At 53.3% G+C, this 18402-nt stretch overlaps 1 protein-coding gene across 2 annotated transcripts; it reads right to left on the bottom strand.

Moving 5' to 3' along the window:
* Window positions 1-794: 794 nt before the first annotated feature.
* Window positions 795-9293, bottom strand: AQP2 (aquaporin 2). Of its 2 annotated transcripts, none has more exons than XM_008512607.2 (4): window positions 8783-9293; window positions 5724-5888; window positions 5295-5375; window positions 795-4620 (listed from the first exon to the last, which is right to left on the bottom strand). In XM_008512607.2, the coding sequence occupies exons 1-4, from the start codon at window positions 9140-9142 to the stop codon at window positions 4411-4413; spliced, it is 816 nt and encodes a 271-aa protein (XP_008510829.2). In that variant the 5' UTR covers window positions 9143-9293; the 3' UTR covers window positions 795-4410. The 2 variants fall into 2 exon arrangements, with proteins under 2 accessions (XP_008510829.2, XP_070475645.1); XM_070619544.1 differs by having other exon boundaries at window positions 5315-5375.
* Window positions 9294-18402: the final 9109 nt, after the last annotated feature.

Here is an 18402-nt window from a genome sequence, read left to right as displayed (position 1 = left end):
GAGAGTGGGAGCTAGAACAGAGGTGGTGGAAGTGGGCAGAGCTTGTGCACCACTGAAAGGCCTGCAGGATTCCCTGGACAGAACGAGGAAGCCATCGAGGGGAGGACTAGCGTGGTCCAACAAAGTTTTTAGCATGACCCCTCGGCTGCTGTGTTGAGAAGAGACTGGAAGGGCAGGAGTAGAAGCAGGGAGACCAGTAGGCGCCTCTCCAGGGAGAGATGCTGGTGGCCTGGACCTGAGGCGGGGTGGTGCTGAAGGGGATGGCAATGGGATTCTGGATCCCTTGTGAAGGCAGACCTGACAGGATCCCCTGATGAAGCTCTCCTGGCATGTGAGAACGAGGAGTCAAGGATGACTCGAACTCTTTGGCCTGAGCAGCTGGAAAGATGGAGTTGCTATCAGTTGAGATGAGAGGGCTGTGGGAGGAGCAGGTGTGGGCAGAAGAGCAGGAGGTCAATTTTGGACATGTGGAGTGTTCGGTGTTGTCCCACACCCTGGAGGTCCCTGCCCTGACTTCCCAACATGGCGCTACAGCCAGGACAAGCAGACCAAAAGGGACCGTTCTTTGCTCTCTTTGGAGGCCACACAGCCCAGGATGCCCATTCTGGCCGGGTTGGCAGTGGGAATTTGCCATCACAGGCCACCTTGGTTGAGCTTCTTATTCAGTGTTGAAATCCCCTCTACACCATTCCTAACAGCAACTCTGGGGAGCTTATGACATGCCAGCCACCCAAGTCTGTCTCCTGGCACCTTGGGCTGTATTGACCATTTCTAAGTGGTGGAAGAAACAGCACTTATTGGCAAATGAGCATTTATTGAGTGCTTACTATATGCAGAGCACTGTGCTAGACAAGACAAATGAGGGAGGATAGCTAGGAGAATGCCATCCAAGAACTGGAAGGAGCCCTGCCCCGAAGGGCTTACAGCCTGGCTGGGAAGCATTGCACATATACAGAATCACCGCTGAGAGATACAGAACAACATCAAAGCAACATTAGTAGGTACACAGTCATCCGGCACAAAGTGGAAATGTGGGAATGGATGCTGCTGGGACTCAGTGGTCATCCACCTCCTCCTTTTGGCTCAGAGGCTTCTTTGTCCCCAGCTTGGGGAGCTAGAGGCCTCTCCACCTTCCTCCATGTGCCCTGCCTCTGTCTGGTTTGGGGTGTGTCTGACCTCCACCCTCCTCCAGACTGAGTGCTCTCTGCAAAGGCAGAAACCAGCCAAATGTTTTGTCATTTTTTTACCTACCCTGCCGTGGCCCTCCCCCAGGCCCTGTGTCCACAAGACAGCAGGCTGGGCTGGACAGGCCCCATTGTGTGTTCTGGCTTCTGGCAGGGGCCTAGGACTTGCCTCAGCACAGACCTGGTCTCCTCTGACTTTTTAGTGGAAAGATCATGGGATTTTGAATAAGAAGGCCTGAGTTCAAGTCTTGGTTCCACTACATACTGCGGTGTGACTTTAGATGAGTCTCTTAGCCTCAGTTTCTTAATCTATGAAATGGGGAGAATAGTATTTGCTTTGCCTATCCTACAGGGTTGGGAGATAATCACAGTACAGTACAGGGCTGGGCACAGTGGGTCCTGATTGAGCCTTTGGTAAGAGCAGCTCTGCTCTGAGTCCATGGTGGTCCTGGCTTGGAATTATCCAGAATGACCACTTAGTTGCCCAGATAGGAGGGTCAGAATCGCCTATGCTGTCAAACCTCTTGTCTCAAGTTACCTGCCACATTTCTTAAAGAGTCACGTGTCACTTAGTGACGCGTCGTTAGGCAATTTTGTCCTTGTGTGAACATCATAGAGTGTAAAAAACTAGACGGTATAGCCTACTACACACCTAGGCTATGTGGTACGAATCTTATGGGACCACCGTTGTATATGGGGTCCACTGTTGACTGAAATTCATTGTTGACGGAAACATTATTATGCCGAGCATGACTGGGGCCACTGTCCTTCCCTAACCTGTCTGAAGTTTTAGGAGGATTAAATGAGCTAGCACTTGTCAAGCATCCAGCACAGAGGCTGGGGGACAAGAGATGCTTAATAGGTGTCAGTTCCTCTCCACCCCCATCACTTTGAATCTTGCTTTGACCTCTGACTTCAGTGACCCCAATCTGGGCAAATGGGGCTGGCAGTGGCAGGATCTCACATTTAGTTTTGAGGGAGATGGAATGCAGGAAGTGGAACAGACAGAGAGAGAAATTCTTGGCAACTTCTAGAGGGATCTGTTGGGGTGAGACGGAGTGGGGATGAGGGGCCTGAGACATCCCGGCTTGGCTCGCAGCACAGCGTCTCGCTGCCTCTGAACTTCCAGGGAAAGGATACTCAGCTACCAGGAGAACAGCCCCCCAGGTCACTTTGGTCTCTGACTCAACCCCTCCCCCAGTAGGGAGGCCAGGTCTTTGGGGGTTTGAGAGAATCACGGCCATAGCACCTATGGCCCAGGGAAACTTTTTCTGACCCTAAAGGGAGTTTTGGTTAAGGAAGACAGAAAAGACGTAGAGAAAGAGACAATTACAGAGACGTTCCTCATAAACAGTCCATCTCCGACGGGAGTGGAGGGGAGGAAGGGGCTGGAGACTCTGGTGCACGGTGGGTGCTTGGTGCAGTGTGGGACAGACCCAGATAAAACCTTGAAAGCATGGAGGCAACAGAGATCCTGGAGAAGGGAGCTCAAGGTATGATTCTTAGGTTAGCTATGCAGCAGCTGGAGAAGTGGGTAGAGAATGGATGGTCTGGGTGGTGGGAGGAAGGAAGGTGGAGAAGACCCATTGTGCACTTGCGGTCAGGAAAAGTTAAGGGGCTGGATCAAGAAGGGGCCATCCCTAAGCACATCTCCTTCTGCCTGCACCTTGGGGCCCCAGGGCTCTCCTCTGCTTTGACAACCAACTAAAGGAGGTAAAGGAGGCCCAGTGTCAGGTCCCTTCTGTGTTCTCCCCCTAGGAAGCAGAAATAATGAAATGATTCCAATAATGCGTGGTAATGGTATGAGGAATTACAGTTCACACAGCATCTTGACATGCATCATCTCACTTAATCCCAGTTAATCTCATTTGAGAACCATTGCACTGGCCTGGAAATTTAGAAGCCCGGGTTCTAGACACAGACCTGCCTCTGCCTCGACAAGTTGTTTCTCTTCTCTCGTCCCAGCGCTAGGCTACTCTCTCCGTAATAACTGTCCTGTGGTAGGAGCAGGAAGAGAGTGAAGGAGGGGAGGAGAGATTCCTGGGGAGGAAGAGCTGCTGCCTGGGGTTGGGGGCCGGAGGTGGCATGGGTGATGGAGGGGTGTTGCCTGCTGCCTGTGGGTGCCTGCCTGACCGCCTTGCCCAGCCAGCTGTAGGTGTTCACTGGGTGAGAGGGCTCACTTGCGAAACTGAGTGTCTCCTTTCAGGAGTGTCTAGTTGCAAATCTCCCCCTCTCCTGAGACAAGGGCCAGAGGCCCACAAAAGGTTTTTGTTTTCTCTGTTACAGTGGGAAGCTAATCTCTAGGTTGGAAACAGCCCCCCCCCCCCCCATGGGGGTTGCATGCACATGTTTGGCATGCGTGCACACACACACACACCCCTGCTTCCTGTTTGGGAGAGGTCCTCCTTTAGGGCAGAAAGGAGGTCCTTGTTCATCCAACTTTCCTTTTTTCCAGAGGCCACTTCTCCGGGGGCCTGTCTCTGGTTGATGCCTCCCTGCCTCTAGCAACGGGTCCTGGCAAGTCTTAGGGCCCAGCGTTGGGGTGTAGGTGAACTTTTGAGGAGAGGCAGGGTAGAGGATGGAAGTACCTTCTCAAAGCAGCCTCCAGGATCCCCCCTTCCCTGCTCCTGGGGATGACTGGTGGCAAGGACTCATCCATTGCAGAAGAAGTGGATTTATTGCAGGTGGAGAAGGAAGGGGTCATGGCGGGAGTGAGAGGTCGCCCACCAGGGCACACTGGCACCACCACAGGCACACCTGTGCACACTCAGGACCATGCACAACCCTGCACATGAGGACAGAGGCACTCGGGGATGAACACAGACCAGGCTTGCACACGAGCAAAACTCTTGGGCCATTCCCAGACCGACCCCCAAGGCGGGTTCCGTACTCTTACCCCCTACCCCACCTAGTACCGGGAGCAGGCTCTCCAGAACCTTCTCTGCCTGCTCACTCGCCCTCCCTCCCCGGCTCGGTCCCCAAGTCCCCAGCTCCCTGCAAGGGGCCAGAGGGTCGACCGCGCGCGCCACGTGCAGCCTCAGGACAGGGAATCTGCCAGGCTCACCGCCTCCCCCGCCGCCCTGGCTGTGGCCGCGCACGTCCTGGCAACAGCTACTCTGCACTGGGGGCCAGCTTCGGACCTGGGGAGAGTCGGGGCGGGGACGACCCCTCCGCCTCGGGGCGGGGGTGGCGGCGCCCCGGAGCCCGGGGCCTCGGGGCCGGGCGCTCAGGCCTTGCAGCTCCGCGGCGGGCTCTGCGGCGAGTGCAGCTCCACCGACTGCCGCCGCCGCACCTCGCGCTCCTCCCAGTCGGCGTCTGGCTCCAGCCCCTTGAGCACGGTCAGGCGCTCCTGCAGGGTCTTGGCGGGCGGGAACAGCAGGTAGTTGTAGATCAGCGAGCCCAGGATGGCACCCACCAGGGGTCCGATCCAGAAGACCTGAGGGGCCGAGCGGAGAGGGGCTGAGCCCCGACTCGACCACGCCCCTCTGGGCCCGGGGACGTGCTCCTCTCCCCACTTGGTGTTGGAAGGGGGTCTCACGCGATCAATGTAATCAAATACGTCTTTGCATAATTAGTGATGACAGGAGTGTTGGGGAAGACAGGTTAGTTTGAGGGCTAAGGTTGCAAATTCCGAAGCTGCCCGCCCAGGTGAACTTAGACAAGTCACTTATCCTGCCTGTGCCTCAATTTCCCTTCATTATAATAATACCTACCTCCTAGGGTTGTTGTGAAAACTATAGGAATTAATATTTGCAAAGTGCTTAGAATAAGGCCTGGTACATACAAAACACTAGATAAGTGCTAAATCATAAAAATGTGTTAGCTCATATAGACACCACCGTTTATCCAGTTCTAAGGCTCTGTGTTATCTGTTTTATGCCAGTAGCTTCCCTGCCAAAAAGCCAACGAGGCAAGGACTGCTATGATCCTCATTTATAAATGCGGAAACTGAGTCTTCAGGCATCAGAACTGAAGGGTGGAACCCAAGGCTCCCTAGGGCCCCAGGAGGAGGAGTGTAGGGGGCTTGCTGTGCCCGTTCCTAGCTCTGTTCCAGCACATGCCAGGATGGGTTTCTGGGGGAGGGGAAGGCGGGGAGGTTTCAGCCATTACCCAATGGTCATCAAACTTGCCGGTGATGACAGCTGGAGCCAGGGAGCGGGCAGGATTCATGGAGCAGCCAGTGTAGGGGATCTGCAATGGGATGAGGGGTCAGGGAGGGGAGGGAGGTGAGGACAGGGCAGGAGACTTTGTGCCCCTCTCCAGGTTGGCTACAACCTAAAGGGACTCCAGGCGATGGACCATTGAGTTCATGTTATATTTACAGGGCTCTGTATTCCTTTGAGGCTGGAGTGTTATCTGGGAGTCAAACCCTTGGGACTATGTCCATATCTGTCCCTCTTGGGAGTTCTGTGTAGCAGTCCCTTTGGGGGTCTTTGTGTCTGCCACTTTTGGGGGTTTTGTGTATCTGTCTCTAGAGTGGTCTGTGTGCCTGTTTCTTTGGTCCCTCCAGGGAGGCTGGAATCAGTGGCCATGACCTACCCCGAGGAGGTGGCCCACGACCACAGAGAAGCCGATGGAGAGGGCAGGGGTGCCCAGGTTGTCTCCACGGCGCTCATCGGTGGAGGCGAAGATGCAGAGCACCAGCTGCAGGGTCAGGAAAAGCTCCACAGTCACGGCCTGGCCAGCTGTTGTGCTGTTGCTGAGCTGGGGACAGAGAGGGGGTCGGTGGGGGAACACTGAGCATGCTCCCACGTGGACTCTGTCTCTCTGCCCACCTGCAGTCAAGGCTCCAGAGAGGCTTCAGGGCTGGGAGCCAGAACACCTGGGCTCACCAGCTGCCTTTGCCCAAACTACTGACAGCTTCTTGTGGTCCCTAGTTCAGAGGTAGGAAAACTGACTCCATAGCCCGTTTGATTTGGGGGCTGGGGTTGTGTGCCTACAGTGTGAGAGGAAAAGGCTGCTGAGATCCAGAATTTCTGTTTCCTGAAGAACAAGAAGGGAAGAAGTTTTGACTGCAGCAAGAAGTTTTAGGCCAGGTAACAGGAAGGCCTTCCTCTCTCTTTGGGCCATAAGATGCTGGGATAATGAGTGGCCTGTGGTCTTTCTTCCTGTGGTCAAAGGGCTTCCAGGGAGAGGATCTAGGGACTTGAGTCTGAGGGTGGTCCTAGTGTGCCTCTCCCCCCACAAATCCAGCATCCCTCTTTCCTCTAACCTTTGCCCGTTCCCCTTGACCTTGCCTGTCCCCCACTGTGTTTCAGCCCTCAGTTTTGCCCTGTGGATTTGTTCCCTGCACATCCTATGGAGGTTGTGGTGAGGGTCCTGGAGCCTGGTACTGCAATGCCTCCACACCCACGTGGGGTGCCCATGGTCCCAGCAGACCCTGCCTTGGGTAACAAGAGAACCTGGGGCCGAGCAGAGAGGTGATTTCATAACAGAGCCGCGCCCAGCACTGGATTTCTCCCTGGGTTTCGTCATCCTGCGCCCTACGCCCTGCCCTTCGGGGCTGGGCACCGCACCGGACGGAGCTGTGACAGCTCTCACCTCCCACGCTTCTTCTCCAGGCCCTGAACCTGCACCCTGTGTCCTAGCCATCGAGCTGGCACTCTTGGGTCTCTCTAGGATCTAACCTCAATCCATCCTGCTGTGGTCCAATGTCAGAGCCTCTAGTAGGGGGCCGTGAAAAGAGCTTTGAAGGTAGACACTTCGGAGGCCTCTGACTTGTTGTGGGACCGTATTTACTTCAGCCTCAGTTTGTCCTTCTGTAAAATGGGGGCAACAAAATGGATTATAAAGGACTGTGTGAGCACTGGAATGAGAAGGGCAGAACCCCAGCCCCACTCCTGCTGGTCAACGGCTGCTCTAAGGAAGCCAGTGCAGACGGGGGTTTGGCATCAGACAGCCCTGCGTCCATCTCCAGGTGCTCACACTTACTGGTTCAGTGATTGGAGTCCATTGAATGCTGAGCCTCAATTTACCCCTCAGGGTGGAGGGATCACACAATTCGCTTTATAGTCGTGCCCAGAGTGAGATGGTATCTGGTCTGGCACAGAGCAGGTGCTCATCAATGGTAACTTGCTGGTGGCCAGGCTAGCCTTTCCGGTGACTTCAGAGGACACCTGGGACAGCCTGAGGGATCCTCTAGCTGTCTCTAGCCTCAGGGTTAGTCAGCCCCGTTGCTGCCCACTTCCAGCTAGACAGGGTTCTCCCCAGTTTCTCAAGATGGTAAGTGCTGAGCAGTAACTTGGGGGAGCCTTCCCAAACCCTTCCCTTCTGAGGGCCCCAGTCAACTGTGAAATGACAGAGGAGCAGGACTGAGTGCCCCCATGGCGTGTTAGCACCCCCATTACCCTGCTACAGAGGAGATTCCAGCCACACATTCTGAGACTTTCTTGGCCATGCTCTCAGGCAGTTCCTCTTCCAGTCTAACTGCACCTCTTCTCGCTGCAAACTGGACTAATTTCATTCTTCATGGAAATGGTCACGCTCCTCAGTCTGTTCACCACTATGGCCACTCTAGCCTTTTCCTGGCCCTGAGCCCCAAGCCTCATTGTATTTTCCACTTTGAAGAAGAGAGAAGTTCCCCAGTTGGGACACCTCTGCCCATTGCATGAGGAAGGCCACCTGTGAGATGGCCGTCAGGAGGAACAGGAGATGGCCACAGAGACATCAGAGCTCTCATCCAATGGCTCAGGGAGACAGCAGACCAGGAGATGCAGGAGACCAAGGCGTGACAGAGGCACTTGCTGTCCTGGCTTGGGATGGGGGGTGGAGTGAGAGTTGTGTCGAGGGGACACAGACCATCCCTCCCCGCCCATACCCTCAGGTGCCCAGTCCTTACACAGACCCAGAAGGGGGGAGGACCATCAGCCTCAGCCCCCCAAGTGCCCAAGGTGCCGAGTAGCCACTGTTCCTGCAATCAGTTGTGAACTCATGGGCTCCGGGACCTTCTCCAGGGTCTGGAGAGACCTTGCCCCTTCAGCTTTCCCCTGGGTTCTGGTGCTTTCTCTAGCATTGACAAACTGTACAACTTTTAGCTTGTCACTTCCCCTCTCTGGGCCTCAAGTTCCATATTCTTTAGAAAAGGATATATGCATCCGTACCTTGTAAGGTGTCAATGTATGGCTTGGGAGGAGCACCTGCCATGAAACCCGCACACAGTAGATGCTGAAGAAATGTTGGGTCCTTCTTCCCTGAAGAAGACCCTGTGACTAGCACTCTGAGCTTCCTCCCAGCCCAGACAGCATGTGTGCTTTGGGACCCTGTCCTCTGCTGAGTTCTGGCCCAGTGCTCACTGTATTGCAGGCGTGAAGTCTGATGGAAACCTTGACACTGCTCTTCCTCCACAGGCTCAGAGCAGAAGGGACCAGCAGCCCCGAGTGTATCCTGCCTCCGCTCTGACATTGCTCCTTCTATCCTGCTTCTCCTATGGCAGCTGTGTTCCTGGCTCCAGCCTCTCTCTCTCCCCCCTTCCTTCCCTCTCTCTGCTTCTCTCTCCGCATCCAAACCCTTACCCAGATCTGCCCCCTCCCATCTCATCCTTTACAAAGGACTCCCCAGGACCTGCCCCTTGTGGAAGGGACCAAGTTCTGGCTACTCACTGCGTTGACAGCCAGGTCCCCTCGGATGTTGGGTGGTGTGATCTCGTGGAGTAGAGCAGCCCCTGCCACGGCCCCCAGCAGCTGGGCAGCCACATAGAAGGCAGCTCGGAGAAAGGAGACGTGGCAGCCCACCAGACAGGCCACAGTCACGGCGGGGTTGATGTGGGCCCCACTGACATGGCCCAGAGCCTGTACCAGGGTGCCGATAGCCAGGCCGAAGGCCATGGCAATCTGCAGGACAGAGGGCATGGCCTGTGGCCAGTTGAGGGCTGAGCCGAGGCCAAAGAAGACGAAGAGGAGTGTGGCCAGGAACTCTGCAAGCACGGCCCTGGAGAAGGCTATGGACCGGAGCTCCCACATGCTGTGGACCCTTCCGTGGGCTGGCCCAGCAGTCTCAGGGGCAGGAAGCTTGTGGCCGTCTCCCCCCCCTCTCTCTTTCTCTCTCTCTCAGGGTCTCTGGGGAGCCTGGGCCATGGGCATTTATAGGTTCCTTCCATCCTGGATTTGGACACGTAGGGCGGAAGTGGAGTGTGGGTCAAACCTCTTCTCCCCTCTGGCTGCCTCCTGCCCCCACTCCTCACCCCTGCTCACCTGCATGCCTATCACCCCATCTTGGCCTTCACAGCTGACTAATGTTCCCCATTAATGAGCTCCAGATAAGGACTGACGTCCCCTGGTTTTCCGTGTTTGTTCCCTCGGTTACCCCAGGGCTGCTGCCCCAGGGCCTCCCCCACCCCCACCAGTTCTGTGAATGGGAACTTCTGTAGGGGATTGGCCAACAGCACCCACCCCCACCCCGCACGCCACCCCCAACTCAATCTGTTGGCCAAGGTGGGGGAACACCTAACCTAAAACTGACCATGAGAGAGGATGTCAACACTACCCCTTCTAGTGGTTGGGAAGACCTTCCTGCTGTCTGACCCTGATTATTCCTTCTTGAAGGGGATGGAAAACAACTGGTTGGCTTGTGACAAACCTTCCAAGGCATAAAGGTTTGGTGTCTCTTCTGTGCTTGCTTTCTTGTAGTCAGTCACCCATAAGCTTCACCTTCTCCCTGGAGCCCCAGCCAAATAGCAGCTCCCATAGCCTGGAGGCAGGGGGTGGTTTCAATGACATTGGGACCCTGACGTTGGCTGATGGAGTCAACCTGGGGTCAATTGAGGAAGCTGAGGGTTTCCATTCTGGCATCACCCTGGTCCAATCTGTGACTTACTCTTTCTTGTCTGTCTGTAAAAAGGGGATAATAAACCTACCTCATGGAATTAGGGGTTTGGATGAAATTTAAAAATGTATGTAAAGTGCTCAGCAGCATGTGGCCCACAGTAAGTTGTCAATTAATATCAGCTATTATTGAGAGTATTATTTATAGTCTGTAGTATTTATACAAATTATTATTTATACTCTGAGGAGGAGAGGAGGTCTGGGGCCCAATCTCACGTCAGGGTCCCAGAAGCTGTGATAGGCTCTAGGTACCCCCCGGAGCTCAGAGTCACACAGGCCGCAGGGGGAGGACATTTCTGTGGGGCAGTGAGCTGTGCAGGCTCAGGGCAGCTGCAATGCTCGACAAGTGACTCTCCGGCCTCGGTGCCCGCTCAGCCCAGCATTGGGCAGTGCCACCTTCTGCCATCAATGCTGCTCTGGCCTGGGGTCTAGGAGTCCCTAGGTCCCACTCTTTGCTCTTCCCTAATCCCTCCAGCCTTGCTCCCTTTCCCAGGGACCCAAAGGCAGGGTCGGGCTTAGAGTGGGGTCAGGAGGACTGGCTTCTGGACCCTGCTCCACCTCCTGTCCAGCAGGTCCCTGGGCCTGTCACAATCCCAGGAATGGAAATCTGGGAGGGATTGGAGACTGTAGAATGGAGCCCGTTGAGTTGTATCATGGAGGGACTTTGAGGCCCAGGGAAGGCGAGTGACTTATCCAAGGTGGTCCAGCAAGTTAGTGGCTGAGCTGGGACTGGAACTTGATCTGGAGAGCTTTCCACCACACCCTACACTGCCAAGTCATACTCCAAGCCTCAGTTTCCTTGTCTGGACAATGGGTGTAATGATGCCTACCCCATAGAGTTGTCTTGAGGATGGAGTAAGATAAAGAATGGGAAAGTATTTTGCAATAGAGAATGCATCATACAAATGTATATCACGATTTGTGAATCCTGCTGTTGAGGAGGAGGAGGAAGAGGAGGAGGAGGGGAAGGAAGAAAGAAGAAAATGACCCAAACAGAAATGAAGCTCCACAAGAGCAGGGATTCTTGGGGGGTTCATTCTCGGATGCGTTTCCAGGGCCTAGAACGGTGCCTGCCAGCGGGGTGGATGCTCACTCTCTCTTGAATGAGGATGACTCCCCGCTCCACCCCTACCTCCCACAAGAGGCTGAGAGGAATCCAAATGGACTGGAGTCTGGGGTGGGGACCATGGACTTCGTACTCCCCACCCCACCTGCCCACTCTGATTCCAGCACCGGTAGATTTCTGATGACTCCAGGCCAAGCTCCCTGGACCTGCCCACCCCGCTCTACTTTTCCAACGAAGACCTCCTACCTGGCACACTGGCACTCAGCCCGCAGCCTCCTCTCCCCAGCCTCAGGCATTCCAAATGCTCTAGGAAGACATTCAGAGGGTAAGGTGTTTGTGTGGGGGGTGGTCCCAAACCCTGTCTGGTGAAGGGGCTGTGGGACCCACCTCAGACTCAGCAACCTGAAAGAGGTGAAGCCCCAGAGGGTCTGGCATGGTCAGGCCTCTGCCCCCACCCAGGACACATGCTTTCGCTTCTCCCTCTTTCTGTGGCTTCACCAATCACTTCTCCTGACACTGGGACACCCTCCCCACACCAAAGCAGGCTAAGTTCAGGTCTGAGCCTCGCCGGGTCCTGGAAGACCCTCCCCACAGGTGTTACATGAGATGAAGTTGTGATGATGGTTTCCAAATTCACCCTTAGCCACTGAGTTGCTGTGTGCTCTCGGATGGGCCACGTACCCTTTCTGGTCTCTCCTCTTTGGTCAAGGTGTCCGTGATCTTGAGAGAGAGTGACCCACTGACCTTTGATTCTGGGCAGGACCTCTCCTAACCTAGTCAAGTGAAAATCTCTCACTTCCTGAAAGCCCAGAAGAGGTGTCACAGCTCCTCTCTGTAGCCCATTGATCCCCAACCCAAATTTGTGTGTGTGTGTGTGTGTGTGTGTGGTCGTTCAGTCACACAGTCATAAATTTAGAGCCCATTGGGATCTTAGAGATCATCCAGCTTGTGGATCTCATTTTACAGATTAGAACATGAAGTCTGGAGAGATTGCGACTTGCCCACGTTTTGGTCTGGGTCCAAGTCTGGGAGGACAGGAGGGCACCAACCACGTCTGGGCCCCTGCTATGCTGTGCTTTCCCTTTGAGCCAAGGAGGAAGCAGGTGTTCCTGTCAAAGCTGGCGGGTTTCGAGCTGTGGTTCCCGGTGGGCAGTGGCGCTCCCTCGAGGGGAGGGCTGTATTTGTCTACAGTGACTGCTACACAGCATCTTATGAGGCCCAAGGTGCCATCAGTTGTAGGATGCACTACTAATAGAGTGTGACAAAAATGCTTTCTTGGAGGTGGATGGTGGCGATGGTTTCACGACAACCTGAATGTACTTAACACCACTGAACTGTGCCCTTAAAAATGGTTAGGATGGGAAGTTTTTTGTCATGTGTATTTTACCACAATTAAAAATAATTTTTAAAAGTCAGTAAAGGAAAATGATTCCCAAAATGCTTTCTTACCAATTTTTATTTTGTACTTATTGAAAGAAGTCTTTCAGATTTATTTAGATACCAGTTTTTTTAAGTCAAAATCATTCTGTGCGTGCATAAAAAAGGAAATTATAGGCAAAACAAATTGGCTAAAATAATCCTAAATTTTCTTCACATTCAGAATTCAACTTTCCTAAATCCCTTTTTAGAGCGCTCGATGCATTTCTACACAGCATCACCCTCTGTGCCATCAGGCATGCAGTGATGTGCCATTTTGTACAAGATTGTCCACTGTAGTTTCCGGAATTTCTTTCCAAGCCTCAGATACCCATTCTGTAAGTTTTATTGCAGGTGTTTTCTCGCTTCACGCGTGACTGGCACTCATTTTGCCCTCTCCTCAGTGATAAAGTATAACACAGTTTCATCGACTTGTGAGGCTCTTCATTTCCTAGGTGTCATAAAATAATTGGCAGTTGTTTTGCAAGAAAATATGGCATTGTGGTCACTCTTCAGTGACAACGATTTGCTTCACTAATATCGAATTCTTGCTGTCTCCTCTGTTTTCACAACTTTCTGTATACATAATAACTTTGTTTAGCTGTAAACCGCAGTGTAACCTTTTTGAAGGCATTTTAAATAGCAATTAAATTGAACAGAAGTAGGAATGAAAAGGCACGGAATTCCCCCAACCAGGTTTAGGTATGCACAGGTAGTGACAACCACTCCCAGCTGCTGTAAGAAACCACGATTGTAAGAGACATTAAAATGAGAAAAAAAGCATACCTTAGGATTGATGAAATAAGTGGTTATGATATTAAACGCATATTTAGTGCTTACTATGTCATGTACTGCTCTAGACATTGCTACATGTGTTAACTCTCTTAATCCTCATAGCAATCCTATGAGTTAAATATTGTCATTTCAATTTCTAGAGATGAGGAAAATGAGGCAGAGAGGTTAAGCAATTTTCCTGAGGTCACACAGCTAGTAAGTGGGGAAGCAGAATAAAAAACTCAGGAGTCTGGCCTCAAGAGGACTTTTTCGATTGTGGAATGAATCCCTATGTCACTCCCTGAAATAATCAAGATGGGAAGAAGTCGGAAAGAACGTGAAAAGACTGAATAATAAAGAAACGAGGATCTGGGTATTGTTTGCTGGTGACCTAAAGAAGGGGGCTGAGACCCTGGAAAAGCGGGGATAGGAGGAGGGTGTCTATGGGGAGCTGTGGCTGCTGCAGATGCCCCATGTGGGAGCACAGTGACAGAATCAGGACCACTGCTGTCTGAGAGCTAGTGTGAGGGTGTTTCCTGCTTTGAGCTGAGCTGCACATGCCCTCCATTCTCCCACAAGGTCGGAAAAAGTGGGTCACACACCACAGCCTGTGAGGCTGGAACTTTGGGAAATGACGGAGAACGGACAGGGCAGCTCCACAGTCAGGTGGTGTGGGGCAGAGTGAAGAGAGCAGCCCCAGCAGCGGCTCGTGGGAGAGGCGGGAGACTGGGGCTCAGGCCCCTCAGGTCAGAGGTATCCCACGGTGTCGGATCTGTGCCGTTCTGGGACAGAGCACGAGCCATTGGATGTCTACGCAGGGTTGCCAGATGACATACAGGATGCCCAGGTACATTTGTATCTCAGATAAATAACAAATAAATTTTTTAGTATAAGCATATTCCGAACAATATTTGAGGCAATACTTATACTGAAACATTTGTTGTTCATCTGAAATTCAAGTTTAACTGGGTATCCTCTATTTGTATTTGCTAAATCTGGCCACCCTTTTCTATGTGAGAGCAAAGGGGGACTCCAGAGGCCTGGAGGCGTGGGGATATCTGGGTTATAGACTAAATCCTCACAAGAACTTTTGAGGATGAGTCTTATTAGCCCCATTTTACACAGGAGGAAACTTGAGGCACGGAGAGATTATAATAGTTGCCTAAGAGCCAGCCCTGATGTCCTAGTGGTTAAAGTTTGGCAATCTCACCGCTTCAGTGGCCCAGGTTCATTTCCTGGGCATGGAACCACGCCGCCCGCCTGTCAGTTGCTGTGGTGGCAGCTCACATACAAGAACTAGAACAGCAACTAGGATTTACAACATGCACTGGGGCTCTGGGGAGGAAAAGAGAAAAGAGGGAGATTGGCAGCAGATGTTAGCTCAGGGTGAAACTTTCCCTGCAAAAAAAAAAAAAAAAGTAGCCTAAAATCACTAGCCTGGTAAATAGTGGAGACAAGCTATGAAGACATGTCTGTGTGATCCAGAAATTCAGGCTTTTCTCTCAGTGTTCGGCTGACTTCCTCCATCAAACCCTCCCTCACAGGCCAGGCCGTGGTGACTGTCAAGGTCCAGGCGGAGGCAGAGAAGATCGCGGGTCCAGGCTCCTGGGGAGACACCAAGACAGCTTCCTGCCGTCTCCCTCCTGCCCACGGGGTGGGGCCCGGGGATGAAGAAGATGGGCTCTCACCTAACCTCCCATAGCTCCCCACTGCCCCCAGGACGAGGCCCAACCTCAGGCTCGGCATGTCCTCCTTCCAACCCCTTCATCTTTGGGCCCTGGTATGTGTTGTTCCTTCTGCCTGGAACATGTGTCACCACCATTTCCTCATGGCTGACTCTTCCTCAAACTCCAGGTGACTGACTTTCAAACCTTTTTGATCGAGACCTGCAGAAAGAAATACATTTAATATCCTAACCCACACACATTATTTCAGTAGATGGATAGATAGATGATAGATAGATACAGATATAACTAAAAGTAACATTTCATCAAACAATACTCCCTAAATGCAGTGTTTTAAATTCCTCTAGTCTATTTCACTAAAAAGGTAATTCAGGTCACAACTGCTAGATTGATTTCATGGCCCACTAATAGGTTGCCACTCATGGTTTGAAAAACACTGCTTCCTAATCTTGTTTTAAAAATCTCTCTCTCCTTGGGGAAGGCCTCCCGCAGCTCCATACCACCCTTCTCAGGCCCATCACCCCGCGGGGTGCACTCAGAGGCTTGTGACGATCCATTCAGCGTCTGGCTCCTTCTCTGGACTGTGAACTCTCAGAGGGCAATGACCGTATCTGGGGCTGCTCGCTGGGGCAACCCCAGCGCCAGCACAGGGCCTGGCAAGTTATAGGTGCTCAATGAATGTTTCTCGAGTGGCTAAATGAGCAAAACCACCAGCTCTTGTGCCCTCAAGCCCACCTGCGCCCTGCCCTGCATCCTCTATGTTGTGGCCACATGGCATTCCTCAGGGACCTGATTCGGCAGAGCAGTTGATTCTCAGAACTTCAGTGGAGAGAGGGGATGTGCATTTGCGCCTTGGTGGGGTGAGGGGGGTCAGGAACAAGTTTGTCCTTGCTTGAAAAGGATTGGGTGTGAGCAAGGGGCTGTGGCAGGGACACCTTTCTAAAAATCCTGGCTGTGAAGTAGTGAGTTCCCAGTTGCTTGGAGGAGTCCGACAAAGGCTGAGCAAACACCAGGGAAGCTGTGGCAGGAGTTTGTGCACCAGGGGGAGGGCTGGACAAGCTGACTACTGGAGTCCCATACAGCTTTGCAGCATGGAGAAGCCCAGGCTGCAGGTTAATAACGCTTCCCTACAGGAGGGCAGCTGGGAGCCATTGTGTGTGCTAGCAGGAGGGGGGACCAGCTGGGAGGAGGAGCTGCAGGAGGGCATACTGCTCCTTGCTTACCTGAGCTCCTCCTAGTCCCCACTTCGTCCCCCATCACATGTGGGGGAGGCTGGCTAGGCTAGAGGCCCTGAAGAGCTGCAGTGTCTTGGTGACCCCATCGCTCCCTGGGAGGCTCCTCCCTCACGGCTGGTGGGCAGACGGAGAAAGTATTTGCCAGCTGGCCCAGGGGAGCTGGTGCCTCTGCCCTACAGGGAGAGAGAGGAGCTGCGAACATCAGGGCCAGCTGCACTGGGGACATTGTCAGAGAAGGGGCGGTAAAGAGTTGGAAGTGTTGCTGGCAGCGCCCCACGACCTTGCCTGCAAAGGTCACCCAAACCTGTTTGACTCCACTCAGAACTGCCCCGGCTCCCCTGTGTCTGCCTCCAGCATCCGTGGGCTTCAGCACCCACAGGGCTCTGTTGAGACTCTGCGTAGGGTCCCTCTCCTCCGCACCGTGCCATCAGGCCCGCCTTCCTCCCACCAGGCACCACACCCCCTCGGGTCCCCCCAGGCCCCGGTCTCTGTCAGCCTTATGCCTGTCCTCAAGGCCTGCCCTGCCTGTCCACTGAGCGAGGCACTGAGCCAAGCTCACGCTCCTTCTCTCAACCAATCGTCTCAATGTTGTGGTGAAGTGGGTACCAACCCCACTTTATGGATTAGGTCAAGGGAGGCTCAAGGATGCTAAGCTGGATACCACCTCCTCTGCCCCTGCCCCCAGCACCCTGCTTCACCTCCATGACAGCACCGATCATCCTGTCCCAGATGATTTGCTTAACCTCTGAGGACCAGAAATGTATCCAATTCACCTTTGTAGGCCCAACACTTAACATGTGATTGGCATGGAGTAGATGCTCAAAAAAATGTTTGTAGAATGAACTGTTTGCCCAAGGTCAAAAAGCTAGGAAGTAGCTAAGCCATAATTCAAACTCAGGTCTTCCTGGGTCCCAACCCAACCCCACACCCTTCCTCTTCCTCCAGGAAGCCTTCCCTGACTTTGTCAAGGCAGTCTCCCGCACCCCAAGCCCCAGAATCCTGGGAGTTTGTGTGTGTTCCTAACCCCCTCTCCTCTGTGCTCCCTGAAGGCAGGTCCTGGGACAGCATCTCAGCCTGGCTTTCATCCCCCCAGCTCTGTCCCCAGAACTCAGGAGGAGGTCTGTGCATATGGGATGCCCAGGCCAGAGGTGGAGGGCCAGGAAAGGAAGGCCTCAGCCAAAACAATGGTGTCTTCCTGCCTGTGGGCCCAGCCACCCGCCTCATGACCCTTGCTCATTGGACCACAATTCCGCCTGGTACTGGGCCTGCCAGCTTCTCACGAGAGCTGGCCCAGGCCTTGGTATTCTCTGGGGTGGGTCCAGGCGGGGCACCTAATCCTCTGCTCACTTTGCTGCAATTCAATATCAGCCTCCAATTTGCACTTTCTGCTGCCGTCCTTTCCTCCTCCCTCCGGTCTCTGCCAGAGGAAGGGAGAACTCTCCCCAGAGCGCTTCTGCTTCTGAGGGCCCCTTGGGAATCCCTCGGGCTGACCCGCCCTCCTGGGCCTGCTCGGGTTGAGCATTGGCCTTGGGCTGGAGGAACTGCTCTCCCCACCAAGGGAGCAAGACCTGGCGTCCCGCGGCCTGGGAACGGATTCTGGTTTCTCTTAGGCTGCCCGGCCATGGAACCCAAAGCCACTCAGGCTCTCCAAGCTTCTGGGTAAACAAGTGTCAAAGCATCCACACATAGCGAGTGTTCAAAAAATATGAGCTGATGCTTCCCCATGGGCTGAGGGCCCCGTGGCTCAGGGAAATCCTTTGCCGTATCTAACCACCCACCTTCCTGCTGCAGTGTTGACCCATTTTTCTCTGGTTCTAACTGATGAATGTGTTTTCTTGGGCTTTTGGGGCACTTGAAACAGTTCATTGTATTTATTTATTCATGCAACAAATAGTTATCAAGCACCAGCCCTGTGCCAAGCATTGTTCTTGGCTTTTACATACATCAGGGAACAAAACTGAGAAAGATCCCTGGCCTGGCGGGGCTGCGAGTATGGGGTGGTGCATTCAGTCTGTGGGCCAGTTCACTGGATGGCCACTCTCAGCCTCTTCTCCATTTTGAACAAGCTGAATGAAAGGAGATGGAAAGAAATAGTAAATATTGGAAAATATCAGTGTTTACTCTCAGATGTCACCTTCGCCTCTGTCTTACCATCACAACTTGAATTTAAGTACAATGAAAAGTGTGTGCTGGGGGCCACCGAGTGGTGTAGTACTTAAGTTC

The sequence above is a fragment of the Equus przewalskii genome, chromosome 5 (assembly GCF_037783145.1).
Source record: "Equus przewalskii isolate Varuska chromosome 5, EquPr2, whole genome shotgun sequence".
Lineage (NCBI taxonomy): Eukaryota > Metazoa > Chordata > Mammalia > Perissodactyla > Equidae > Equus > Equus przewalskii.
Note: the sequence above shows the minus strand (reverse complement) of the source record. Positions and strands in the feature narration are given on the sequence as shown.